The sequence below is a fragment of the Eucalyptus grandis genome, chromosome 1 (assembly GCF_016545825.1).
Source record: "Eucalyptus grandis isolate ANBG69807.140 chromosome 1, ASM1654582v1, whole genome shotgun sequence".
Taxonomy (NCBI): Eukaryota; Viridiplantae; Streptophyta; class Magnoliopsida; order Myrtales; family Myrtaceae; genus Eucalyptus; species Eucalyptus grandis.
The window spans coordinates 41,443,796-41,465,997 of NC_052612.1; the positions used below are offsets into that span (position 1 = coordinate 41,443,796).

Genomic DNA, 22,202 nt, shown 5'->3' on the forward strand with positions numbered 1-22,202 from the left:
ACTCCCAAGCAGGAGCTGTTGGAGCATTTCAATCGCAAGCTCTCCAACCACTAGAGACAAAACATTCCCAAGCATGAAAGATCGAAGTTTAAGCTCAAAATCCCTTGGAGCGATTTTGACTAAGGGTTAATAAAGGCAGATTTTGGACTTAATTAAATTTTGTAAATATTTCAATGAACAAATATGTAGGGTAAAATTGAAAATGGACCTATAGCTTGGACTTTTTTACGAGACAGAAAAATTTATGATAGAATTGATACTAAATCTAAAATTGATGGTTTTTTATGAGATGAAAAAAAAAATTAAGGTGAAATTGAGATTGAACTTAAAATTGGGGGTTTTTCTATGTGACAAAAAAAAAAATTGAAAGTAGAGTCGTAATAAGAGCTAAACGTAGAGGGCTTTTTAGGGCGTGAGGCCTATTTTCTCATTACGTCATCAGCGGAGTCGACGCGGCCACTTGTAAACGGCGACCTCGCATGACTCTGTTCACGTAAAAGGAAGCAGACGACCTCCCTCCCTCGCTCGGCTCGCCGCGAACGCACTTCCGCCCCTCCGTCGAGCTCCCGCCGCGGGCGCCGCCGTTCGCCATATCTGAGTTTCAGAGGTATGATCGCGCCTCTCTCTACATGTTCAACTTCTTCTTCTTCTTCTTCTTCTTCTTCTTCTTCTTCTTCTTCTTTTGGGGTCATACTACATGTTCAACTTCTCTTCCTTCCTTCCTTCTCCCTTTCAATCACCTCCCGAACCCGCGTCCTCCGGCCATCCCGTCGCGTGTCGTCCTTCACTGGTTAAGTACAGTTTCAGTTTGGAAAACACTCCGATGACGTCGCCCCTCGAAGCTGATCCTTTTCGTCTCTTCGACAGCGGCGACGGTGGTTTCCGTCGAGAAAGATACAGCGCCGCCGGCTTTGCATGCGCCTCTTTTTCTTTTTTCTTTTTTCCCTTCGTCTTTTGAGTTACCCTTCTCCGTCGCGACGCCGATGCCGGATGCCTGGTTTTGCTGGGCAGTTCGTTTTCGGGGACGGACGGGGTGGGTGGCGATTCGGTTTCCATCTTCGGTTGGAGGGAAAAATACGGTTTCCCTTTTTATGTAGTCAATCTTATGCGCCCTTGATATATGGCTCCGTATCTTTCCCTCTTTACATTCCCCTTGATATATATGCCATCTTCTCCTCGTGCCCAGATCGAGTCGACCGCACGTTATTCGGATGCGATGGGACTGCTCCGCCGCGACGTGCCTCAGTGCCCGGCCGGTCGGCATTGCGCGCAGTGGTTTAGAGAGCATATGCAGTACTGCCTATGCAGCACGAAGGACGGGATATCTCTGTCCTTGGGCGTGGTCAGTGTCGTCAGCTGGGGCGTTGCCGAGATACCGCAGATCGTCACGAATTACAAGCTGAAATCCGCGGAGGGTCTTTCCCTTGCTTTCCTGACGACATGGATACTTGGGTAATCTAAAAATGCCTCTTCGGAGTATAGTTTCTTGATGGTACCAACCATGCTTTCTCATCATGTGCACAAACGTTGCTACATGTTTTCGAATGTTTTTGGTGATTGTCTCTCTACTCTTGCCTGAAAGAGGACTGTTGTAGCAAATGTCAAAATCCCTACTGCCTAACAGCAGCTTGCGGGTCGGGCTTTTCTACTTTGTTTCAATGAATTTGGGAGAAAAATATTTTGAACTCATTATATAGGCCATGAGATTGTAAAATCTCCTTCAGGATTTTTGTGATGATAGATGTCCCGATCCATCTAAACCATTCTCAGTGGAAGTATCTACATCGAGTTGATAAGCTTACTGCATTCATTCTCCACGAAATAATGTTCTAATTTACGCTAGTTTCAGCAAAGGTTGTGCCGATTCAGTATTCTCTGTTCTTTCGGCTTAAAATCCTTCATTGATGGGCTATGACACTCGCTAGAGAAACTTCATTCCAGTACTTGCTTTTTGGTGCATCGTGGCACGAAAATTCTTACTTGGTTAATTCTATATTCACCTTCTTGGTGCATCGAGGCATGAATATACTGTGTTGATTCGTTCTATATCCCCATCTTATAATACAGGGATTTGTTCAACCTTTTTGGCTGCATGCTGGAACCTGCCACGGTGAGTTTTTATTGTCTTATGTTTTATCTGCTCTTCTCAACAATGCTTTTAACCAAAGTCATCGAGGACATATAACATGTGGTTTGTGTGATAACTTCTAGCAATATGTGGAAGTGTAAACTGGTGAACCCCTAAATATCACTATTCTTGTTCAAAGGCATTAACCACCTTTGCTTGTTTACCAGCATGACATTTTTGCTTGCTTTTGCAGCTTCCGACACAATACTACATGGCAGTGGTCTGAGATTCAAGCCTATTCTTTTGTTCACGATCAGTTCTTTTCTGTCAATTTTTTTTCCCATATTGCTGGAAATGGGTGAGACAATTTTATTCACGTCATACAATGTGCAGCTGTATACTATCGCTACATGGGCTATCTTTGGGCAAACGGTATACTATGGTCACATCTACCCTCGGTTGAAGTACAGGCGGCCATTCTGCAAGGTAATAACATGAAAATACTTTTTTCTTGCTAACTCTTTGCATAAATTTCAGACTACCCCTTGTCTTTCGAAGATCATATTGGAACTGCATATTCTGCTGGAATTACGGAACCAACTCTTCCTGCTTGGAAATTAGTTGTTTTTTTCCACAAAAATATAATCTATTCAAGGATATCTTTGAGATAGAATTCAGGGAGGCAGATTTTCTCTTCAATGATCTGTAGTTTTATTAAAATTATCTAAAATTTTTTCACATATTCTTATCTTTTTCTATCTGTTTCTAGTAGCCTCCTTTCTAAGACAACTATTCAGACTTTAAGAATTATCTGCCGTCCTAAGTTGTCTAGGTCCATCCATTTTCAATTACTCTGTTGTCTCAGAACTGGATGATGCATGCAGATTTAAATGAGAATCAATGGCCAATGGATTTTTCTTGACCAACGATTGTGCTGCTCATCTTAATATCATAGCAGGTATTAGGGAAAGAAGCTTATCAACTTATCACAGCTCATTCCTTGCCCAAATGGTCTAGTATATTAGAGGTTCCCATTTGACAATGACTTATTTTTCTAATGACCATCACAGATGGTTTGCCGTGGAATTACTGCCAGATGTTACAGTTTTTCTCTTCTTTTTTGCACACACTCAATCTACTATTGCCTCTGGTGTAAAATTTAGGGTCCCAAGCCTAATGAGATTGAATCAGCGGGAAATGATAGACTAAGCATTCACAAAGACAGTGTGAAACAACACAACAGCTCTGAGAGATTGCAAAATGGGTCTGACACCATTGATAGACAAAGTGTTTTGAGCTCACCAATTCCTCTTCCAGCACTTCCAACAAATGCTTCACATCAGCAAGGATTATATTATGCGTACTTAAATCTCTTTCTCCAAATTTCTCTATCATCTGAATTTCTGCCTGGCTTCTCTTTCAAGCATCCACTATTTGCTCAATTTGAAGTTTGTTGGGTTAGTTCCATATAATTTAAGATTCTTTCACATTTGAGAGCACATGAGTATAAAATAAAAAGAATGATGAAAATGCTAATCAGAGAGTTGGCTGCAAGAAATAGGGATATTAATGACCTAACTAAGCTCGGAGAATGTTTCCTTCAAGAGCTGTGGCTGATACAATCATTCAACTTTCATTTTGGCTATCACTAGTACTTTCGGAGTATGATAAGGTATCATGCATTTGTCTAAATGGTCAAAAGATAAACTAATGTGCTGTTGTGGAGTAGTTCTGGAATAAAAAAATTATCACTGGCTTTGATCATTAGATATTCTCACACTTTTATCATATAGAAAGGGACGTTTGCTAAAAGAATAGAGCTCTATTCTTATTGTCTGTTATTGTTTTGGCATTATCTCTTTCATCATTGGAGAATAGTCCTCTTCTGCATTGCAATTGTTTTAAACCTGATGGTAACAATTTTGCAACTCTAGATTGCCGCTCTGGCTGAAGATTTTTCATCTTTTTTGCTTGAAAGTTGCTAGTCTTTTTGGAATATAGTGGCAATGTTCTCTAGTGCAAGAGAAAGCACAATTTTTGACAGCGAATGAAATTGCCCCAAGGCAATAAGGGTTGTCTTATGCAACTATGACAGATAATAGTTGTATGTTTCAGATCAGCAAGATCTTTTTCAAGTAGCCATACACCAATAGCAGGATCTTGTTTTCCACAAAGGATGAGTCCCAAAAATGCTGATAATCAAGGTACATTTGAAGAGCCATTGCTTGCTGGAGATTCGTCAGAACAATCTACACCATCCCCGAAGACCAAAAACATGCTGTGTCTGGTATACTCTTCCCACACCTTTGGTATTATACTGATGTGATGTTCATCAGCAGTTAAAATTCATTTATTGACTTAGTTTACTGCAGGTCTCTCTAGTTATGTTTTTTGGCACTTTCAATCTCCCAAAGCCAGTTAAAGACAGAGCAAGTTCTGTTTCCAGGAAACACAGTGGACGCATCATGCAAGTTGGAAGAAAGCTTTTGCAGGTGAATTTAATTTTTAGATCTTCTGTCCAGTAAGCCTGTAGGGCACTACAAAATCTAAAGTCCACTGCTGTATCAGCAATTGATGGGTGGAAAGCCTAATCCATGATTAGCTATCAAAAGCCTATTCATAGCGACATTTTGTTCCATTGACAATGTCAGATCTTTATTCACATGGTTTGACATAGTTCCATTCTGTGTTGTTTCACTTATTGTTGATCATTTGATGGATTCTGTTTTTGCTTTACCAATCAAGATAGTTTAGCTCTCATTCTGATGAAAAAGGATGCACTTAGATCAATCGAGAATGTCCATGTAAAAGGAAGGCAAAAGTAACCTTGCACAAGGAGTGCTTAAAAAAGAATGAACTGTCTTGACTATTTCTTCTTGCATAGGGATTTTTCAATGTCACATGTATGATTGGTCAATGGTATCAGGTTAATGATGGGATGCTTCAAGAAAATGGTTTTGCCGGAAATAGTGGAGTTGGTACTTTCCTCGGTTGGGCAATGGCAGCTATTTACATGGGGGGAAGGCTTCCTCAGATTTGCTTAAATGTGAGATATACACGTCTGTTTACAAATTTATGAAGTTCTATATTATTGTAACCCTGGCTATTTGTCTAAAATGGTTGGATGCACTTTCCTAGCCCGCATGAGGCATACTTCCTCTCTATCCTGCTGCATTCTGTCTTAATACAGCATATACTAGCGGCAGAAAGTTTTCTGTCTTGTACTTAATTTATTATGATGAAAAAGAGAAGCCACATTTGCATATCATCAGAATTGTTCTAATTGATATGCGAGGTTGAGATGTAAGTCTAATGTTCAGTGTTTTGTGCACTTTTTGCAGATCAGGAGGGGAAAAGTTGAGGTGAGATCTTTGATTCATATGGTAGTTTCTAAATATTTTGTGACATTGAACCCAAGAACTCATTAAGTTCATCTGATAGGGTCCCGAGCAATTTGTGATTGACTTCTGTTGAGGACTGACCATTTGCATTTTCCTTTTCTTGCCCATCTCTTTCATGTACATATTTGTGGATTGAAGATCCCAAAATCCCCAAAACACAGGAGATTCACGTATACTCATTGAAGGAGGAAAACACTGTGCTTCAGTCAAAATTCCATTGTCTTATGATTAGCTGCATCTCAAGGAACACTGAATATGTGTTGATTTAAATAATAATTGCTGAAAGTTCTATCTGATTGTAGGGACTCAATCCATGGATGTTCCTTCTTGCTTTGATTGGAAACATTACCTACGTAGCAAGGTAATCAAAACCCATCGTCGCAGCATGTTATGCATCTCTATTCATAAACTCATCATTTCTCTCTCATTTGCTGATATGGGATCTGTCTGTGTTTCAGTATACTAGTCAGCAGCTTAGACTGGTCAAAAATCAGGCCAAATTTACCTTGGCTGGTGGAATCAAGCGGTTGTGCCCTTCTGGACATTTTCGTATCCTTGTCAATCCAATTACAAATGTATCAATGTTGAACTTACGGATCTGTTCAGTAACAGATGTTGCTCAAGATGATCTTTGTCCAACAGGGATCCTTAACATCTTGTCCAGATACTTATTCAGTTCATCTACTTCAGCTACCAGAAGAAACAAGATGTCAAAATTACTCGTGAAGATAGTAGTGCAATGTTGAGATAGATGAGAACAATGCTTTACGAGGTCTCTCTCTCTCTCTCTCTCTCTCTCTCTCTCTCTCTCTCTCTCTCTCTCTACACACTCCACATTCATATATTTTTGGAATGAGTGTTTCAGTTATAGGTTCAATAAATTTCTTAATTAAGCGACATTCCATAAGGATCGTGAGGTGTAGAAATCACAAGTATGTTATGGCAATAAAATCTTCCCAAAGAACTACTATCATCTGCTTTTATGATCTGCTAAAATGTCAATTTTATTTTTCTGATCATGTTGTTGCTGGAATTTTTGAACTCCATAAGCAGGTTTCATGTGCTCTACTGTAGCTGATGGTGGGAAGGAGAAATAACTTATCAGCATGGAACATAAAGTTTTAAGCCGTGGATAGTGTTGCTTATTGGAAAAGAATTGCTTTTCTTTGGTCCCTCAAGCATTTGTCCTCTCAATCTGGAAATTGGTTTTCTTATGTGACTAAATCATGGTTCTGTCCCAGTCCTTCGCTCTGCTTATTCTTTAGCCCTCCGACAGTATATGCTGGTGAAACGTAATAATCATAAACTTCATCCTGCTTTGTGAAGGGGAAATTCAAGCTACTAATTGATTGTTTTGACAAGTCTTATTTGCGTCATTGTTTGGTTGGTGCTGATCAAATACCAAAATTCTCAATAGTCCACCGTTTACAGTCAAAGCCAATTGGCATGGAGACTTATGTCCCAAAGCTTAGAAGTACCACTCATTTATTTAGAAGACATTCCCATTCGACTGATTTTATCAAAGAAATGTTGACAAATTAGCCTTATGGAGTCCTCACTCTCTTTCCCGTTTAAATGAGAGGATTGATGGACCCAGAAGAGATGCTTTTTGATGTGTAATAAGTTGTAAAGACCTCAATCATGTACTTCAGACCAATCTAGATGGCGTGCATCTATAGGCACCTAATGATGTGCACAAAAAGTTAGAATATGCCCAACTCTTTTTGCCGGTTCCAAGCCCTCTCTTAACTGTCATCTCTTTCTTTTTGTCTCCTTATTCTCCCGCAATGTCACAAGCACTCACCTGAAATTGAGAAAATCTTCTTCGGATGCATTTAGAGTCGGAAGCTTAATCTGAGGTGGTGACACAGTCTTCATATAGTCTCTCTCCGGACAGAAAACAATGTATATCTTCGCGTCATGATCAAGTTCTAGACGATACAGGTTCTGCCCGGCACCATAGCCCCCTAGAAGCTGGTAGGATCTCTCTGATCTATCCATTGCAATACACAGTTCCTCAGTACCTGCAGGAAGTTCAAAAGAATATCTGTTCATTTGTTCCATTCTTCCTGCATCTTTAAGGAGATCTTCCCCCGGAAACATGTATACAGTAGAAGACGTGAGAAGTCTAGAAAAGAAAGATGCACATTAAAAGTTTAGTGATACAGTCTAATGGCCTGGAGTTCATTAAGCACCGAGCTAAATCGCGTGGGGTTGAGACTGACAAGTCTATGAACTAAGAGATGGTAGCTGCAAGTTGTGGAAGTATGGAGGATTGAACCTCAGATTTTGAGCGAGGAAGGCGAATACAACAATTTGTATGAACCCCTTGGGATATAAGTGGACCGTCGTGTGTAGGATGGTCTGGTGGCTCTCGTGGTATATCCTAAAAGAACCTCTCGTTATGGGCTAAACTTGTCTTCTAGCTTATGTTGCATCTGCAATTTTTTTTTTCCTTTTTAAATCTAGTCCTTTCGCTGGCTCGCTCTGCTTAATCAAAGTCTGTTCTTTCGGTCTAATGGCCCAATCAAACTACCACGAGCAAGCGGCGGTCAACCCCGCCGTGCCAAGAACCCTTGACCCTCAATTTGAATGGTGGAGGTGAATTCACTCACAGGCTGCCAGTTCAATCTGAGTTTGGTAAATGAAGTCCAGAGCCGCAGAAACCTCCCTCTCGAACTGATGAAACGGACCATCTTCGAAGTCCATCTTCCTCAGCTTGCAAAGCCCCTCTCCCAACTCCATCATCGCCCCTCTGTGGTTCTGTCCATCACATCATCTCCCTCGCGTCAATATGAACACACGCACAGAAAAGAAAGATAAGAACCAAAAGGTCTTTTGACACCCAAAAAGGGACCTGGTTGAAGAGGTGATGAAACCCGACGGCGCATTGCAGAATCCCGTGAACGAGAGTCCTCCTCGGCTCTTCGGCTCTGTTCCATAGCGCCTCGAGGAAGTCGTGGCACTTGTAGTACTCTCTCCTGTTGAACAGCGCCACGGCTTCGCCGAAGCTGCAATCATCCAATTCTTCGCCGTCGTCGTCTTCTTCACGGTCGTCCAAGAACCGGTAGGATTTGCAGAGAAAGTGGGCCTTGTGGGGTTCGAAGGAGTAGTCTTGGAGGAGAAGCGGGAGAGAGGAGAAGACAAGGAGTGGCTGTGGAGTCGGGTGGCGGTGAGGAGTGAAAGGAGAGCATGTGACGTTGAGTTGGCGGACGACCCTGCGCCTGCATGATGAGGAGAGAATGATGAGGAGAGAGGGTTTGGGAGCTTGAGAGAGAGCGCCAGGGATGCCATGGACGGTTGTGCTTGATTGGTGAGAGAGGGATTAAAGCTGAATTCATATTCATATTCAATTCCTGGGATCAGTCTCTTCATTCGTGGCTCCACTTCTTGGATCTCTGTCGTGAGAATCCACTTGTGGTGGAGGATGAAAGGAGAGGCGGAGGAGGACAGATCTTTCTTGTCAAGGGAGGGAACCTATACAAGGAAAGCCGCATCAAAACAACCATGTTCGACAAAATAATATGTTAAAAGATTACATAACCAGCTCTACGAATGAACTCATCATTTTTGGAAAGTTGCATGTATTGTTGTGATGTATGGTCGTCTTGGTCGTCTCGTCTTGGGGCCTCTATTCGTGTGAAATCACCAGTGAGCAATTGCAATGCTACAAGTTTCTTAAAGTATGAACGTTAAGAGTTGTAAAAGAGGATTTTTTTTTTTTTTGTCCGTCCTATATAGAGAACCCGTCTGTGTAAAGAACCCTAGATGGCCATTTCTTATTAATGTATTGTTCGACATATAGTCAATTTGAATGGAGATTATGCATTTGCTGCTAATGATTGTTAGAGTTATGAAATGAAGAGACCTACTTGGACATGCGACCTTACTTTAGTACACTGGTGCGATCTTTAGGTTTCCTACGTGTAACTATGGAAAATTCTCATGTTTTTTTTTCTGAATTCCACCTTTTATCCCTCTTTTCTCAATATTTTTCTCATTCTATTTCCGTTATTGTTTCACCCGTATAAGTCACATCCTACCATTTGTCTTGGGGCCAAAGAGTACATGGAGTATCCCATCATAGCCTATCCAATTCCATTCCACCTTAAGTGTTCTCGGGATACCGAATATAATCTTATCCAAATTTACGCATATATGGTTAATAGTAAAACTAAAGGTTTTTTATTGTAATTTATGGACTTTTATTGTTAATAGTGATGAGAACAGTCGGCATGTAACATGTAATTCATACATATGGTAAATGTGGTGCGTATAAGTTCTCGCGTGATTTATAATTTCGAGCTAAGTCCATGAGATATGAGGCGTATATATGGTCTACGTCATCTCAAACTCTGTCAGCCACACCTTTGGGTCACAATTTTTATTTTTTATTTTTCTCGTTTGTCTTGTTGGGTAGGTCCGGCTTGACCCTTGCGGGGCCACTTGGCCCGACTCCTTTTTCAAGGGTCAGCAATTTCAGCGCTCAAACGGGTCAATTATGCATACACAAAATTGAAATAAAGCAAATCAAAAAGTTGAAAAAGAAAAGACAGAATAAATGCACTTAAAAGTGCTAAAACTTGTCGCGATAATATAATTACATTATAAAATGTACAAAAAGTACAATCAAATTCTAAAATTTGTTAATCAAATTATTCCGATAACTCTATTTAACTTAGCTAACGGAAATTGATGATGTTATTCTTTTTGTATATCTTCTCTCTCTTGTATGACAATGAAATGGCTAAGTCCAAATTTATGGCGAATTTTGTCGAATTGCATGATATTTACTAACATCAACTGATCTCGAAATTGCTTGAATAAATCCAACCGAACCCCTCAATTTGTCGTAGAAAAGAAGAAAAAGGAAAGATATCACCTTATCTTCCCTTTTAAAATGAGTGAAGTCCCTTATCTTCAAAACCCATAATTAGGTCAAATTTACACCGTGGCGATGGGACAGGCAGCCCCAACACCTCTCGGAAAGTATAAAGAGTCAAAATCCTTGGACTAATAATTTGGTTGTAGATCACATGCTTTTGTATGTGACAAGATATGTCCATCACGCAACTCAGAAATCTTGTTTCAAACGATCTTGTAACCTCGTGAACCATGCACGCGCCAAGCTCATCGGACTCGTTCATGTCGCAAATATCCGTGGAGCATAAGCGAGCATTGATCCCGTTGTTCATGAACTTCAAACCGTCAAGAAACGGCGTATTCAATAAATCTACATCTTTGTTTGATGTGAGAACTCGACAGGAGCAAATCGCTGAGACTGGGGCTTCACAAGTTCTTGCTGAATATCAGTTAGTCAATCAAATCTTGGAAGAAGAACGCCCCAAGTATCAAAATTTATAACAGGTGGACACATAAATACCAAAATGAGAGAGGAAAGGACACGTAAGAGCCAACGGTGAGAATTTGTAGTCAAATCTGAGTGACATGTTCGACTAGAATTTTGAATGATGTGATATTTCTTTAAAAAAGATTTATTCACGTGGTGCTAACGTGTCTAAATAAGCTCAAAACAACGTCATTTTGGGACAAGAATTACTAAGTAGACATTCCAGCAAGCCACATGGATAGTTTTAGTAATAAAATAGCGTTGGTTATCAGGCAAACCTCGTCGGAATTGATACTTAAATGTCCAATTTTTAAAAAAAAAGTGATACCTAAGTATACTTTTTAAAAGTTTTGGCATTTATAGGTCTGCATGGTAACGTTTTTATTTCTCTCAATTTCTATTTTTTTATTCCCCAAAAAAAAAAAAAATAAAATAGAAATCCGTTTGGAAACGTCAACTTATTTTTATATTTTAGAATATAAAAGTAGCTGAAGAATAAATTTGAAACAAAAATAAGAAATTAAAAAAAAAGTAGCTTTTTGCTCTCGGGAATAATTTCTAAAAATAAACCAATTTTTCTTTTCTTTTTTACTTTTGTTCTTCTTCCTTGCTATGGTCTGCCGATCGACCGCCAGCCATCGGCAATCGTCATCGCTCTCACCCGTCGCCACCCACAACCCACCGACCACCCCTGTTACCTGACGACCGTTGCCATCGCCGACTGCTGCACAACCGCCGCTTAACCGCCAACCGCCACCACACAATCGGAGGCAGCCAATGGCTGTGGGTGGCAATCGGTGGCAATCGGCGGTTGATGGTCGCGTGGGCGGGCAAGCAAGTCGTGCGGCGAGCAACGGTTAGCAGTCGTAAGCAAAAAAAACGAATAAATACAAAAATTATTCTTTTTCTATTTCAAGAATATGAATTTTGTATAGTTACTAAACACGTTATTTTACTAAGAAATTATTTCTCGAACTAAAAATAGAAAAAAATTATTTTTAAAAGAAACTTTTCCCCGAAGTAAAAGTGTTACCAAAGACAGACACCTGTGTGTCCATTCATACTAAATTTTGATATTTGGCATATTGTCGGTCCGTCAAATCTCTATTCTTTGGGAATGTTGAACAAATAGAATGAGCTCCATGATTGATACAAACCCTTGGACAATTCTGCGACCCAACTCCTACTTATTCCAGCAGACAGACACCAAGAGGTCTGCAGAACCCAAGTACTTTCTTTATATCTGACCCATTGATTTCTCAATCATGAAAGCCTCAAAGAACAGCTTCACCAAACCACCGCCCATCTCTGGTCTCATGAAACCCTCTTTGGTCCACTCTTCTTCCTCTCCTTCTTCCTTCCCACACAAGCCGGATCTCTCGGTCGCCGCCGACTTCTCCTTCTCCTCCTATCTCAGGCCACCGTCGGACGAGGAGGAGCCCAAGAGACCGTCCCGAGAGCACAACCAGTGCGGGGCCGATGACTCCGAGCTCAGCATCTTTGATGCCCGGAGGTACTTCAACGAAACCAATGACCAAGGATTCACCGATCGTCCTAGAGTCATCTCTCCCGTGAAGGAGAACTCGCCTGACCCGTCTCTGCTCCTCCCAAGATTGTCCTCGGCTTCTTCATCCGTCGCCGATGGGTATGGGAGGAATTACTGGGCTCGATCCTTCCGTTCGTACGCGACCCCAACGGCTTCATCGGAGGCAAGTTGGAACAGCCACACCGGGCTCCTGACGAATCCTCCTGGAGCGCTACCGGTGTCTCTCAGGGACCCTGCAGCCGCTAGGAAAAGAGGGACTGGCAACTCTCCGAGGTGGCTACTTTTCCAGCAAAAGTGCCCTTGCTTGGGCAAGAAATCCGTTCGGGTCAAGGAGAGATCTTTGGAACCGAGATCTCCGGCTCGCCTAAGTAACTCCAGATCGAAAGAACGTGGGGGTTACAAAGTTCAGCCAGATATAGCTCAAACAAAAGCCTTCTCTATTTCTGCTGTTTCAGAAGCTAGTAAGGAGAGTTTAGTGGCAACTTCGACACCCCGTTACTACAAGGGCAAAACCGGCGAGAAGATCGCAAATTCCGTTCGTAGAATCTCTTCAGAAGCCGAGAATCACTTCCCTCCCGAAGTTCGTGCATCGGTCGTAGCCCAAGGAAGGCCATTCATTGATGGTACCACTAATGCGGGATTCACCTTTCCTGTGTTGAAACCATCAATGTCTTCATCCTCATCATCGCCTCCTTTGAAGCCGGTTCCAAATAGCCAACCATCTATTAAAAAATCTGTTAGTCCGTTGCTTCCTCTCGCTATAGATCCGCCCCGGGATTCATTGGAAGTGTTCCAACCATCCGGCACGTCCAATACTCATCCCCACCAACTGCTTGTCGCACCAGCTAGCCTCGGCCCGAGAGAGAACCAGGCTATGGACGATGAGGTGGCCAGCGATGCGAGCTCAGATTTGTTTGAGATTGAGAGCTTTTCCACTCAATCTACTTCGTATCCAGTTCCGTACCATCGCCGGAGGGACTCCCTCGATGAGGCAAGGCCACGGTTCTCGACGAACACCAGTACCGGGCCTGGCCTATACCACGGCCTAGACGACCAACCAATGACGCCATCCTCTGCCGGGTGTGGGTTAACTGAGTACGGCTATGAGCCAAGCGAGGCCAGCATCGCGTGGAGCATCACCACGGCAGAAGGGACATCGTGGGACCGGGGGAGCGTGACTAATTACTCTGTCAGCGCATCTGATGTGGAAGAGTTCACCAGGATGCAGCTGCGGCTGCACCAGGAGCTGGAGAGGGGCGGCGGCGGGGAGGGTGGCGGAGGTAGGTGGAGAGGGAATGGGCTGCTGACGAGCTGCCGATGCGAGAAGGCGGTGAGCGTGGGGCCAAGCCCTGTGAAATGTGCGCCTGAGCAGGGACATGTGCAGGGACATGTGCATGAACATGGACATGGAGATGGACATGGACAGGGACATCATAAGAGCAGGCCTCCCGCATCTTTGCCAGCACCACCAAGTGCCTTGGCCAGGCATGTGAGCAGTAGGCCACCACCAGTCGCCAACAAGCCACCCATCCCGAGCTCTCACCCGGCTCGCCTGTCCCTAACTTTCGCAACATAGCCAGCGAGGTCCGTGCCAATCCCGACTCGCACTTCGCGATCCCCACGCGACGTGACAAAACCTGTGTTCTATCCTTTCACGTCGCAAGTTTGATTTGTGTAATCTGTTCCCCGAACTTTCCTTTCCTTTGCCTTGATTGTTCCTTCTAGCATGGGCCTTGTGGGTCTATGCTTTTGCACGATGCTGACCGAGACAGAATCAATGATTAAGTTGGAAATGGTGATGTTTGAATGATTGCATTCGACGTTATACATCGTTGCTGGGCGCAGGAATGATGCAAAAAAGGTACCTAGAGATGTTCTTAGGCCCCCGTTTTAGCAGACGAAAAACCATGGCCATTCAAGGGACATCGACATGAGCAAGATGCGATGGAGCCCCCGGAAAGACCAAAGCTCTTTTCTTGCAGATCGCCAGATGATCATCTCTAGACCATGTTCTTATGATCTGCGGGTGGTCCTGCCAGGCCGTGGGCTGAAGAACCGATGAAATGGGTGGTCCAAGTTAGCAGATTCCTAGAATACTTTCTCTTCTCTATATATCTTTCTGGACTGGGCTCATCTGCCAGCATGGGCCTGGGACCAGAACCTGCATCGCTTAACCGGTCCAATTGGCTCGGCCCTCTTTGATCCGAATCGAAGGGGCGAAAAACCCGACGAGCTTCACCCGTTCAATCGGTTTGGCTGTCCCTCGTGTCCGAGTTCCAACATTCATCATGTGCTGCCAATGTTGAAACATCCCAATTTAAGTTTGAGTTAAACTTTCTAATGGCCAAGATGACTTGGTATTCGTTGCATCGACATGCTTTACAAAATATATATATATATATATATATATATATATATATATATATATATATATATATCTATTGGCCTTTTAGCTTTTCTTTATCGATAGAAATGAGCTTTATCTCTTGAAAAGCCCTCAACGAATGATCTCGCCGCTTTATCTTAAGTACTCGATTCTCCCTTCTGCTTTACTCTTCATTAGATTTCACAAATCAATCTTTAAAAGACAAGAGTCATGATCTGTCAAACTATGTCGATAGAATTATAATAATCATCGAATCTTTTATATTTCACTACAGCTATTGCTCGTCACTCAATTCCGACTATGTGCAGTAATGTTGGAAGATTATTTTACGGCATGCTAGGACGTTTTCGTACGTGACTAAAATGATGTGTCGCGAGGTGGGATGGTACGCTAGGTGGAGTGTAAAGGTATGAACGAGGGGAAATGACGGGAAGGGGCGGGAGGACGGCGGGGGCATAGAAACACCTGCACGTGCAAATGCTGACCTCGGTGGAACCGCGCGTGCGGATTCTCGTGGGCATGCACATGCGCTCTCTCATCACTTTGTCCTTCTCTTGCTTCCCTTCCCAACATTCTTATTCCTAGATTCTTGCCTACCTATCTTCCCAGTACTATCTAGACCTCCAATACATATATAAATATGTATTATATATGTATATTTTTTTCTTTTTCATTAAGAGGATTCTCAATTCGCCATATAAAAATCAGTTTTACTACCATTGGGAGATCTTTTTTTTCTAGTGGTGTAGTCATTATGAACATGCGAATTAGTTCATTGTTGAATTTAGGGTTTACTTACAATTCATCGTTTCCTTCACTCTACGTATAATTCGAGTGTTTTCTAAGATTGATTCTCACAATCAAGTCATGCAATTTGATGGTAGTATGTTTCTTTTCATAGTTACGGTAGAAAGCATGCTTATTTTGATCGTGATTTCTATTCTAATGATTGTATGTCACCAGTGGTGACATTGGGACTCAGTTGCATGGCTATTGGAATGTTTAAAATTTTGCTACATCTCGTATAATTCCTTAAAAATTCTTGATGTGATTCACCGTATTAAAAAAAAAAAAAAAATTGAACCGGAAGATGTTCCTTTCTGATAAAATTGTTTCAATAAATGACCATGAATTAATGCCCAAATGCATTCCCTCCATTTTCCTTCAAATTACACTCACAAGCATTTAACCACATAATTTCTCGCATAAAGGAAGGTTTGATAGTAATCAGTGCTCGTGAGAAATACAACTATTAATTAGTGGCCGTGAGAAATACAACTGTTGATGACAGTGCGAGCTCCGATCATCGACGGTGTTGGTGGAGGAAATCATATGGCGGAGGTGGGTCACCTGACGTTGGCAACACGGGCTTCTTGATTAGACTAGATTTATCGTTGATTGTCAGTGAGTTTTGCATTGACTCGACTTGATCTACAGTAGAACATCTATCTGGTTCATAACCCTTGGCCTGTGCAAAAAATTTCATCGATTAGTACAGAAGTGCTTTAGCCGGAAGGTGATAGACTCATGGCGTTCAGCGACCATGGCCTTCCGCATTTCGGATCACTTATGATTCCAATCCAACTTGTTCTCTTTATCCATTAAAAAGAAAGTGTCTGTATTCACCATTAATCAAAACAATAATCAGTCGCAACTAGTACGATTACTTAAGATGCACGTTTAACATGACTGAAGTGTGAATGTGCATCAACTTGCAAAGACCGTTCGATTGTCTTGATCAAACAGTGATATAATTATCATTTGACGTGTAAAAAAAAACTACTTTTTTTGTGTCTAGGCACGCATCAGCAAAGCATAGTATGAATCAAGTCATTCTGTAAACAAAACAACAACAAAACACCATTTATCTTTCCATCTGTACTAACATTTTAGGATGTTCCTAAACAGGGAAGAGACATTGGAGACAGTACTTGGTACCAATGGCAGTTCCTTAAACAATGCCTCTACTAGGTACTGCTCATTAAACTATCATACTTTGGACAGAAATGCTCGCCAACCTATGTCGTGGGAACCCTTCGAATAAAGTAATGAAGGAAGGCACCCGCAATCAGAACCGAGTTAAAAAGAAGGAATGGTGGGATAAGAATGTGTGTGGGTGTTTAAGCATTCTTTAATCCCTCCATCTGTTCTTTAATACTTTCTGAAAGACCACACAACAAACGCAGTGCACCACTGTATTTCTTCAGTCTTCCCTGCCTACTAAATGCCACCTTTTAGATTCAGATCGGATCCTGTGGCAAGCAAGTAAATAGCCATCAAAGCTCCGTCCTTTGCAGGTGATTTGTTTTTTTTTTGTTCTCCCTTCTTTTGTATGTGTTTCCAAAATTCCAAAGTTCGAATTTTTCCTTTTTTGTTCTTTTTTTTTTTTTTTGGGTGGTGGTGGTTCTGAGACTCGTTCTTCTCTCGGAGAATGTGGGCTCGTTTCCTTTCTTTCCTTTTTTTGGTTGTTTCCAATCTATTTGGCTCTAGTTCCTGCATGATGATCAGTTGTGCAGGTTCTTGTTTCTTACCGATATGAAGCCCATGAGTACTTCATGCACGGTTCGCAGGCTGTGACATTCTGGGTAAGTTTCCTTTTCTGGGACATTCCTCTGCATGTACTTTGTTCTTGCTTCTCGAAGCCAAGATCTTTGTTGTGGATGGATTTTATGTATGTGCTGAAGGTGTATCATTGTCTAGAGTAAACTGAAGGATGTATTTCTGTCGTTGGCATCATAGGATTTCGATTTCTGCAGATGACAGTTTCTGACCTTTATCAAGAACTAAAAAATCGAAACTTTAAATTTCAGTGCTTTGGTAATATGTGATTTTGAGCTTGTCATACGTTAATCTTTCAGTGGGGGTGTACAGAGATTGAAGATATAGCAGGCACCTAGAATGAAACAATAGGCTGCTAGTGAAGAGAATGGCGTCTCAAGGTGGTGGCAGCAGTGGTGCAGTACAAGCAGCCGAATCGCAGATACTGGCCCGCCAAGGGTCTCTGTATGGACTCACCCTAGATGAGGTCCAAAACCAGCTCAGCCACTTGGGGAAACCACTTGGCAGCATGAACCTTGATGAGCTTCTTGAGAGTGTGCGGAGCGCTGAAGCCGATCTGGGCCCAAGACCTGGTGCAGCCGGCGTTCAGCCTCTTGCTAAGGATCTCTGCAAGAAAACAGTCGAGGAGGTGTGGAAAGACATTCAACAAGTAAATAAGAAGAAAAATGGCATTGAGAATCATCTTTGCAATGAGAGAGTGGGTGAAGAAGAGAGAGTGCCCACATTTGGGGAAATCACATTAGAAGACTTTTTGTTGAAGGCAGGGGTTATGGCGGAACTTCCTCCGGTTGGCCAAAATGGTGGTCTGATTTCAGGGCTCGATTCAGCTCCAGCCCCACAGCCCTATGTCCCTCAATGTATCCAGTGGATGCAGTACCATCTCCCCTCCATCCCCCAGTCGCAGAATGTCATGACTGGCCCAACGGCAGGTGACCACATGGTTCAGCCACGGATTCCCATTGTGACTCATCCCTCGGTGGATTTAGGCTACCCAGACACCCAAATTTCTATGTCCCCTTCCACATTGATCGGTGCACTTTCGGATGTTCAGTCACCGGGGCAGAATACGGTCATGCCAGGAGATGTTGTGGAGAAGACTGTGGAGAGGAGAAGGAAAAGGATGATTAAGAACAGAGAATCGGCTGCTCGATCACGAGCTAGGAGACAGGTCATTGTCTGATAGAATTTCCATATCCCAATAGGGATTTTTTTTTTTTTGTATGTTTCGTTGTCTTAGTCATGATGCTAAGTGCAACATTGGTTGGGCAGGCGTATACCCATGAGCTGGAGCACAAGGTCATGCGATTGGAGGAGGAGAATGCAAGGCTTAGACGGCAGAGGGTATGTTCATTATGTTTTGCCCATGAATATGACATCTTCATGGCTATCCTGCAGCCTGCTATAAATGAGTTGCATTTGATAAAGTAAATGTAAGCTAGAGGTCATCCGTGATTCCTGATGTCTTAAGTGTTATTTCAATTCGGTGAAACAAGGGACATTTTACCTGCAAGACTTCTGCTATTGTTGTTCATTCAAGATACCGGTTGCTGCACAACGCATGTCCCGAGTCACTTGTGCAGTGTTGCCAAATACATTTTAGGAAATCTAAGCGTCTTGTTTGGCCCCTTAATATTATAAGAAGATGGCAGGCGACATCGTGTTAGACCCTGAATATGTAGGTAGTTCTGATTAGCAAAAAATCTTTTACTTCGACTTTCCAAGTATCATTTCTGATGTGATATGAATGAGGTGATTTCATTATGCAATGCTAAATTCCAGATTTCTTTGAGGATGTAATTCTATTATACAATTCCCTTTCAAAGCGACAACCTTCCATAACAGAATTTAATGTTGACTCTACTCAGTAAGGTTCCAAAGACAAGTTGAAGGCATCCACTTCTTCGAGCACAATTTTACTTTTGTGCGAGCGACCATTCCATGATGTCACATACTATGGCAATGTTTTGCCCATTTTACTACTTGTACCATGGTAATAGGTAGCAGACTTTTGCAGGTTTGAGGTTGGGTTATATAGACGTCCTTGTCCATGCATAATGTTAGAATGTAGTATAACATATCATCATATATCATGCAACGAAAGATTTGTGAGTCCAAAATACAGTAATAACACGACATGTCCAAATGCCTATATAGCAAAGATTTAGAAAGTCCAGGACTCCGTGTCAATATTTAAGAGGTTTGAATATGTTCTGCTTGTAGTGAGAGTAAGTTTGGCATGCAGAACATGATATCTGTTAAGCTATTATGCTTCTCTAGCAGTAAGATCATGAAGCACTATTCTCTTATTCGTGCAGTGCTGCACTTAATATCCGCTGTTTCAATCTCGTTGCTTCTTTGACTTCCTTTTTCTGCATAACCAGCAGTTGAATCGAATTACCTGTGACAGGATGTCGAGAAGATGTTTCCAAGCGAGCCACCTGCTGAGCCCAAGGGTAAGCTTCGCCGAACAAGTTCGGTGCCCATTTTGACGTCTCACCACATTTGAGTGTCATGTGGAAAGCAGTCTTGTTGTTGCAGTTCAAATCTACCAATTGCACGCCCCCAACTTCCGTGTTTCCTGAGGCTACACAACCCCGTTTTCCCAACTTTCGGAGGAATCTTGCCTGTGTCACTTCTTCTCCTTCCTTTTTCCCAATACTTACGCTTGAATGGTTTCAACTCGAAGCAATTTGGTCCTACTGGTTTTACCAATTTGTGAGGTCAATTGTTCCACTTCCCCAACTCCTAAACCATCTATTGAAGTCCTTTTTATTTTATTTTTTTCCGTTTCTTCACCTCTTTTACATCAAAGGACTTCCTGTAAGGTTCTCTTTGTGCAAATCGGGATTCTAAACATCATGTTTCTTTAGAATTTATGTCAGACTAGTCTGCATGCCGGACATGTAATTCTGTCATATCATTTGATGGTCCACGGAGCAAGATTCATTAGTCTTTACGCTGCGCATTTGTTAATTTTATAGAAACAGTGAAAGAGTAACCTATGAAGTGTTAGTGCTTCATGAAGTGAGAAGAGAAAGATCACCATCTCTTAGATCGGGCAAACTTGCTTACAGGCCTGGCTTTTAGATCCGACAACTTGCTTTCCCATTCCACATGGATGCACCAAGGTACCTGCATGTTTAAACAGTAGAATGTGATGGCATGTTTAACTACTTCAAGTTGAGAGAAAAAAAGTGGCCTCCAGCCTCACTTTTTGTCTGCTTTTTTGGTTGGGGCTTTCCCCTCTCTGCATCACTTGCTGGCTTTTTACTTTCCCTAATGTTAAAATACAGTGGTGCTCTGCTTGCGTTGCTAAGTGCACAAAAAGAACAGAAGTAAAAGCACTAGTTAAAGTACAAAACGAGAGAATACACACAGGGTCATGCCGACTGTCGTCATCCAGATATTTGTTAGGTATCATAGGTATCTTTATTCAATGACGCAAGAACATTTATGCATCATGAACCACAGAGTTTGCTTAAAAGTCTCCAACAATCGGTTGTTCAGCAAAAACTATCCTGAGACCTGCTGCATAGAAGGGCAAGCTTTCCAAAGTTCCGAGTGGCCATTGCACTTGAGCAATGCGAAATTGAAGTAAAGCATGAAAGTAGTTCAAGAAAATAAATAAATAGACAAAAGTTCAAGAGGGTCTTAACATTTTTCGATCTAGGTTGAGCTTATCTTGCTTGTCAAGTCTTTTGGAAAAAGAAAATGACACAAATGATCTTTGAATTTTAATCAAATGTGCAATGTGGTTATTGCATTTTTAATTTATTCAATATAGTCATTGAACTTTTAGCCAAATATGCATGCCACCTATGAACCTTTAATTTATTAAATGTTGTCCATAATATTGAATGAAATGACAATATCAAATATTTTCATATAATTCATGGGCTAGATTAAATATGTATAAAAAATTTAAGATTATATTGAATAAATTAAAAGTTCAAAATCTATATTGCACATTCTATTAAAATTCAAAAATCACATTAAATAATTAAAATTTTGGAAAACACATTGTATATTCGACTAAACTTTGATGACCGTTTGTGTCATTGTACCATTTTGTAAATAGATGATGTTTTTCAACATATAAGTCTAAGAGAAGTCTCTATGATCTAGGTTCTGTTTTTTATTATATTTCTAAAGGGTACTTTGTATTCGACAATTCATAGTAACAAAAATTTTGAAAAAAAAAAAAGTTCTCAGAAAATGCATTGTTAGAATCATGCCTTGCTACATCAAGAGAAAGAAAAGAAAAGCGAGAAGGACGTAAGTGTCACGGTTAAGAGGTTTCTGCAACTAAAGGGTCATGTCTTTCCACGGAGGATAGCCTATGATCGCTAGGATTCTCGACAATACTTCTTTCAGAACTTTCCAAGGGCAGGCAATACAATTATGCCGCCAAATTCTAGAAGTCTCCTGTCGTGTTGATAGTTGGTAGGTTCCATCAAATGGAAAGCCGATCAATGGATGTAATCAGAGGGCCTCAAGTATAAGAGGGGTGCCCTCCCTCTCATTTATAATCATCCAAATATTTCAGTAATACAAAAACTCATTTCTTTTCAGAGCTTCTCTCTATAAAATTTATCTCTCTACAATCTGGGTAAAGCGAGCGACTATGCGATCAATCGAGCAAGGCTTGGCTTAGGCGATCTAAAAGAGGCTGAGTTGCTGCACGATCACGATGCCAATCGATCGATCCATAAGCATCTTTGTTCTTGATCACAAATCATAGCAAAAGAACTTCTCCATTAGCGTGACATATAGCACACGTCACCTGACACCTGATGTAACGAATGAAACATGAGATAGATCGATCTCGTCCCAAATAGGAACATACGCGAAAGAGGAAATCTTGGGCTCGAGGGCCTGGGCTGAGCCCTCGA

At 41.7% G+C, this 22,202-nt stretch overlaps 4 protein-coding genes across 6 annotated transcripts; 3 read left to right on the top strand and 1 right to left on the bottom strand.

Moving 5' to 3' along the window:
* Window positions 1-1,216: 1,216 nt before the first annotated feature.
* On the top strand, window positions 1,217-6,057 carry LOC120286770 (probable vacuolar amino acid transporter YPQ1). The gene is made up of 11 exons (XM_039299269.1): window positions 1,217-1,452; window positions 2,068-2,110; window positions 2,322-2,348; window positions 2,462-2,554; window positions 3,232-3,428; window positions 4,184-4,355; window positions 4,441-4,560; window positions 4,995-5,114; window positions 5,410-5,430; window positions 5,772-5,830; window positions 5,928-6,057. Exons 1-11 carry the CDS (start codon window positions 1,217-1,219, stop codon window positions 6,055-6,057), a joined length of 1,218 nt encoding a protein of 405 aa, XP_039155203.1.
* Window positions 6,058-6,953: 896 nt separating this feature from the next.
* LOC104443554 lies at window positions 6,954-8,788 on the bottom strand (the record flags this gene model as incomplete). Its single annotated transcript, XM_010057028.3, has 3 exons — window positions 6,954-7,493; window positions 8,085-8,232; window positions 8,327-8,788. Coding segments are annotated over 3 exons (834 nt in total), but the record flags the coding sequence as incomplete, so codon positions are not given.
* Window positions 8,789-12,069: 3,281 nt separating this feature from the next.
* LOC104414225 (protein PHYTOCHROME KINASE SUBSTRATE 4) lies at window positions 12,070-14,158 on the top strand. Its single transcript, XM_010025270.2, has one exon. It carries the CDS (start codon window positions 12,085-12,087, stop codon window positions 13,939-13,941), a length of 1,857 nt encoding a protein of 618 aa, XP_010023572.2. The 5' UTR covers window positions 12,070-12,084; the 3' UTR covers window positions 13,942-14,158.
* A 2,618-nt stretch (window positions 14,159-16,776) lies between these two features.
* On the top strand, window positions 16,777-20,221 carry LOC104443564 (ABSCISIC ACID-INSENSITIVE 5-like protein 2). Of its 3 annotated transcripts, none has more exons than XM_039310034.1 (5): window positions 16,777-17,048; window positions 17,268-17,336; window positions 17,623-18,478; window positions 18,580-18,651; window positions 19,718-20,221. In XM_039310034.1, exons 3-5 carry the CDS (start codon window positions 17,678-17,680, stop codon window positions 19,814-19,816), a joined length of 972 nt encoding a protein of 323 aa, XP_039165968.1. In that variant the 5' UTR covers window positions 16,777-17,048; window positions 17,268-17,336; window positions 17,623-17,677; the 3' UTR covers window positions 19,817-20,221. The 3 variants fall into 3 exon arrangements, with proteins under 3 accessions (XP_039165968.1, XP_010055360.1, XP_010055351.1); XM_010057058.3 differs by having other exon boundaries at window positions 16,778-17,048; window positions 17,260-17,336; window positions 17,610-18,478; XM_010057049.3 differs by having other exon boundaries at window positions 16,778-17,048; window positions 17,610-18,478.
* The last annotated feature ends 1,981 nt before the right edge of the window (window positions 20,222-22,202 follow it).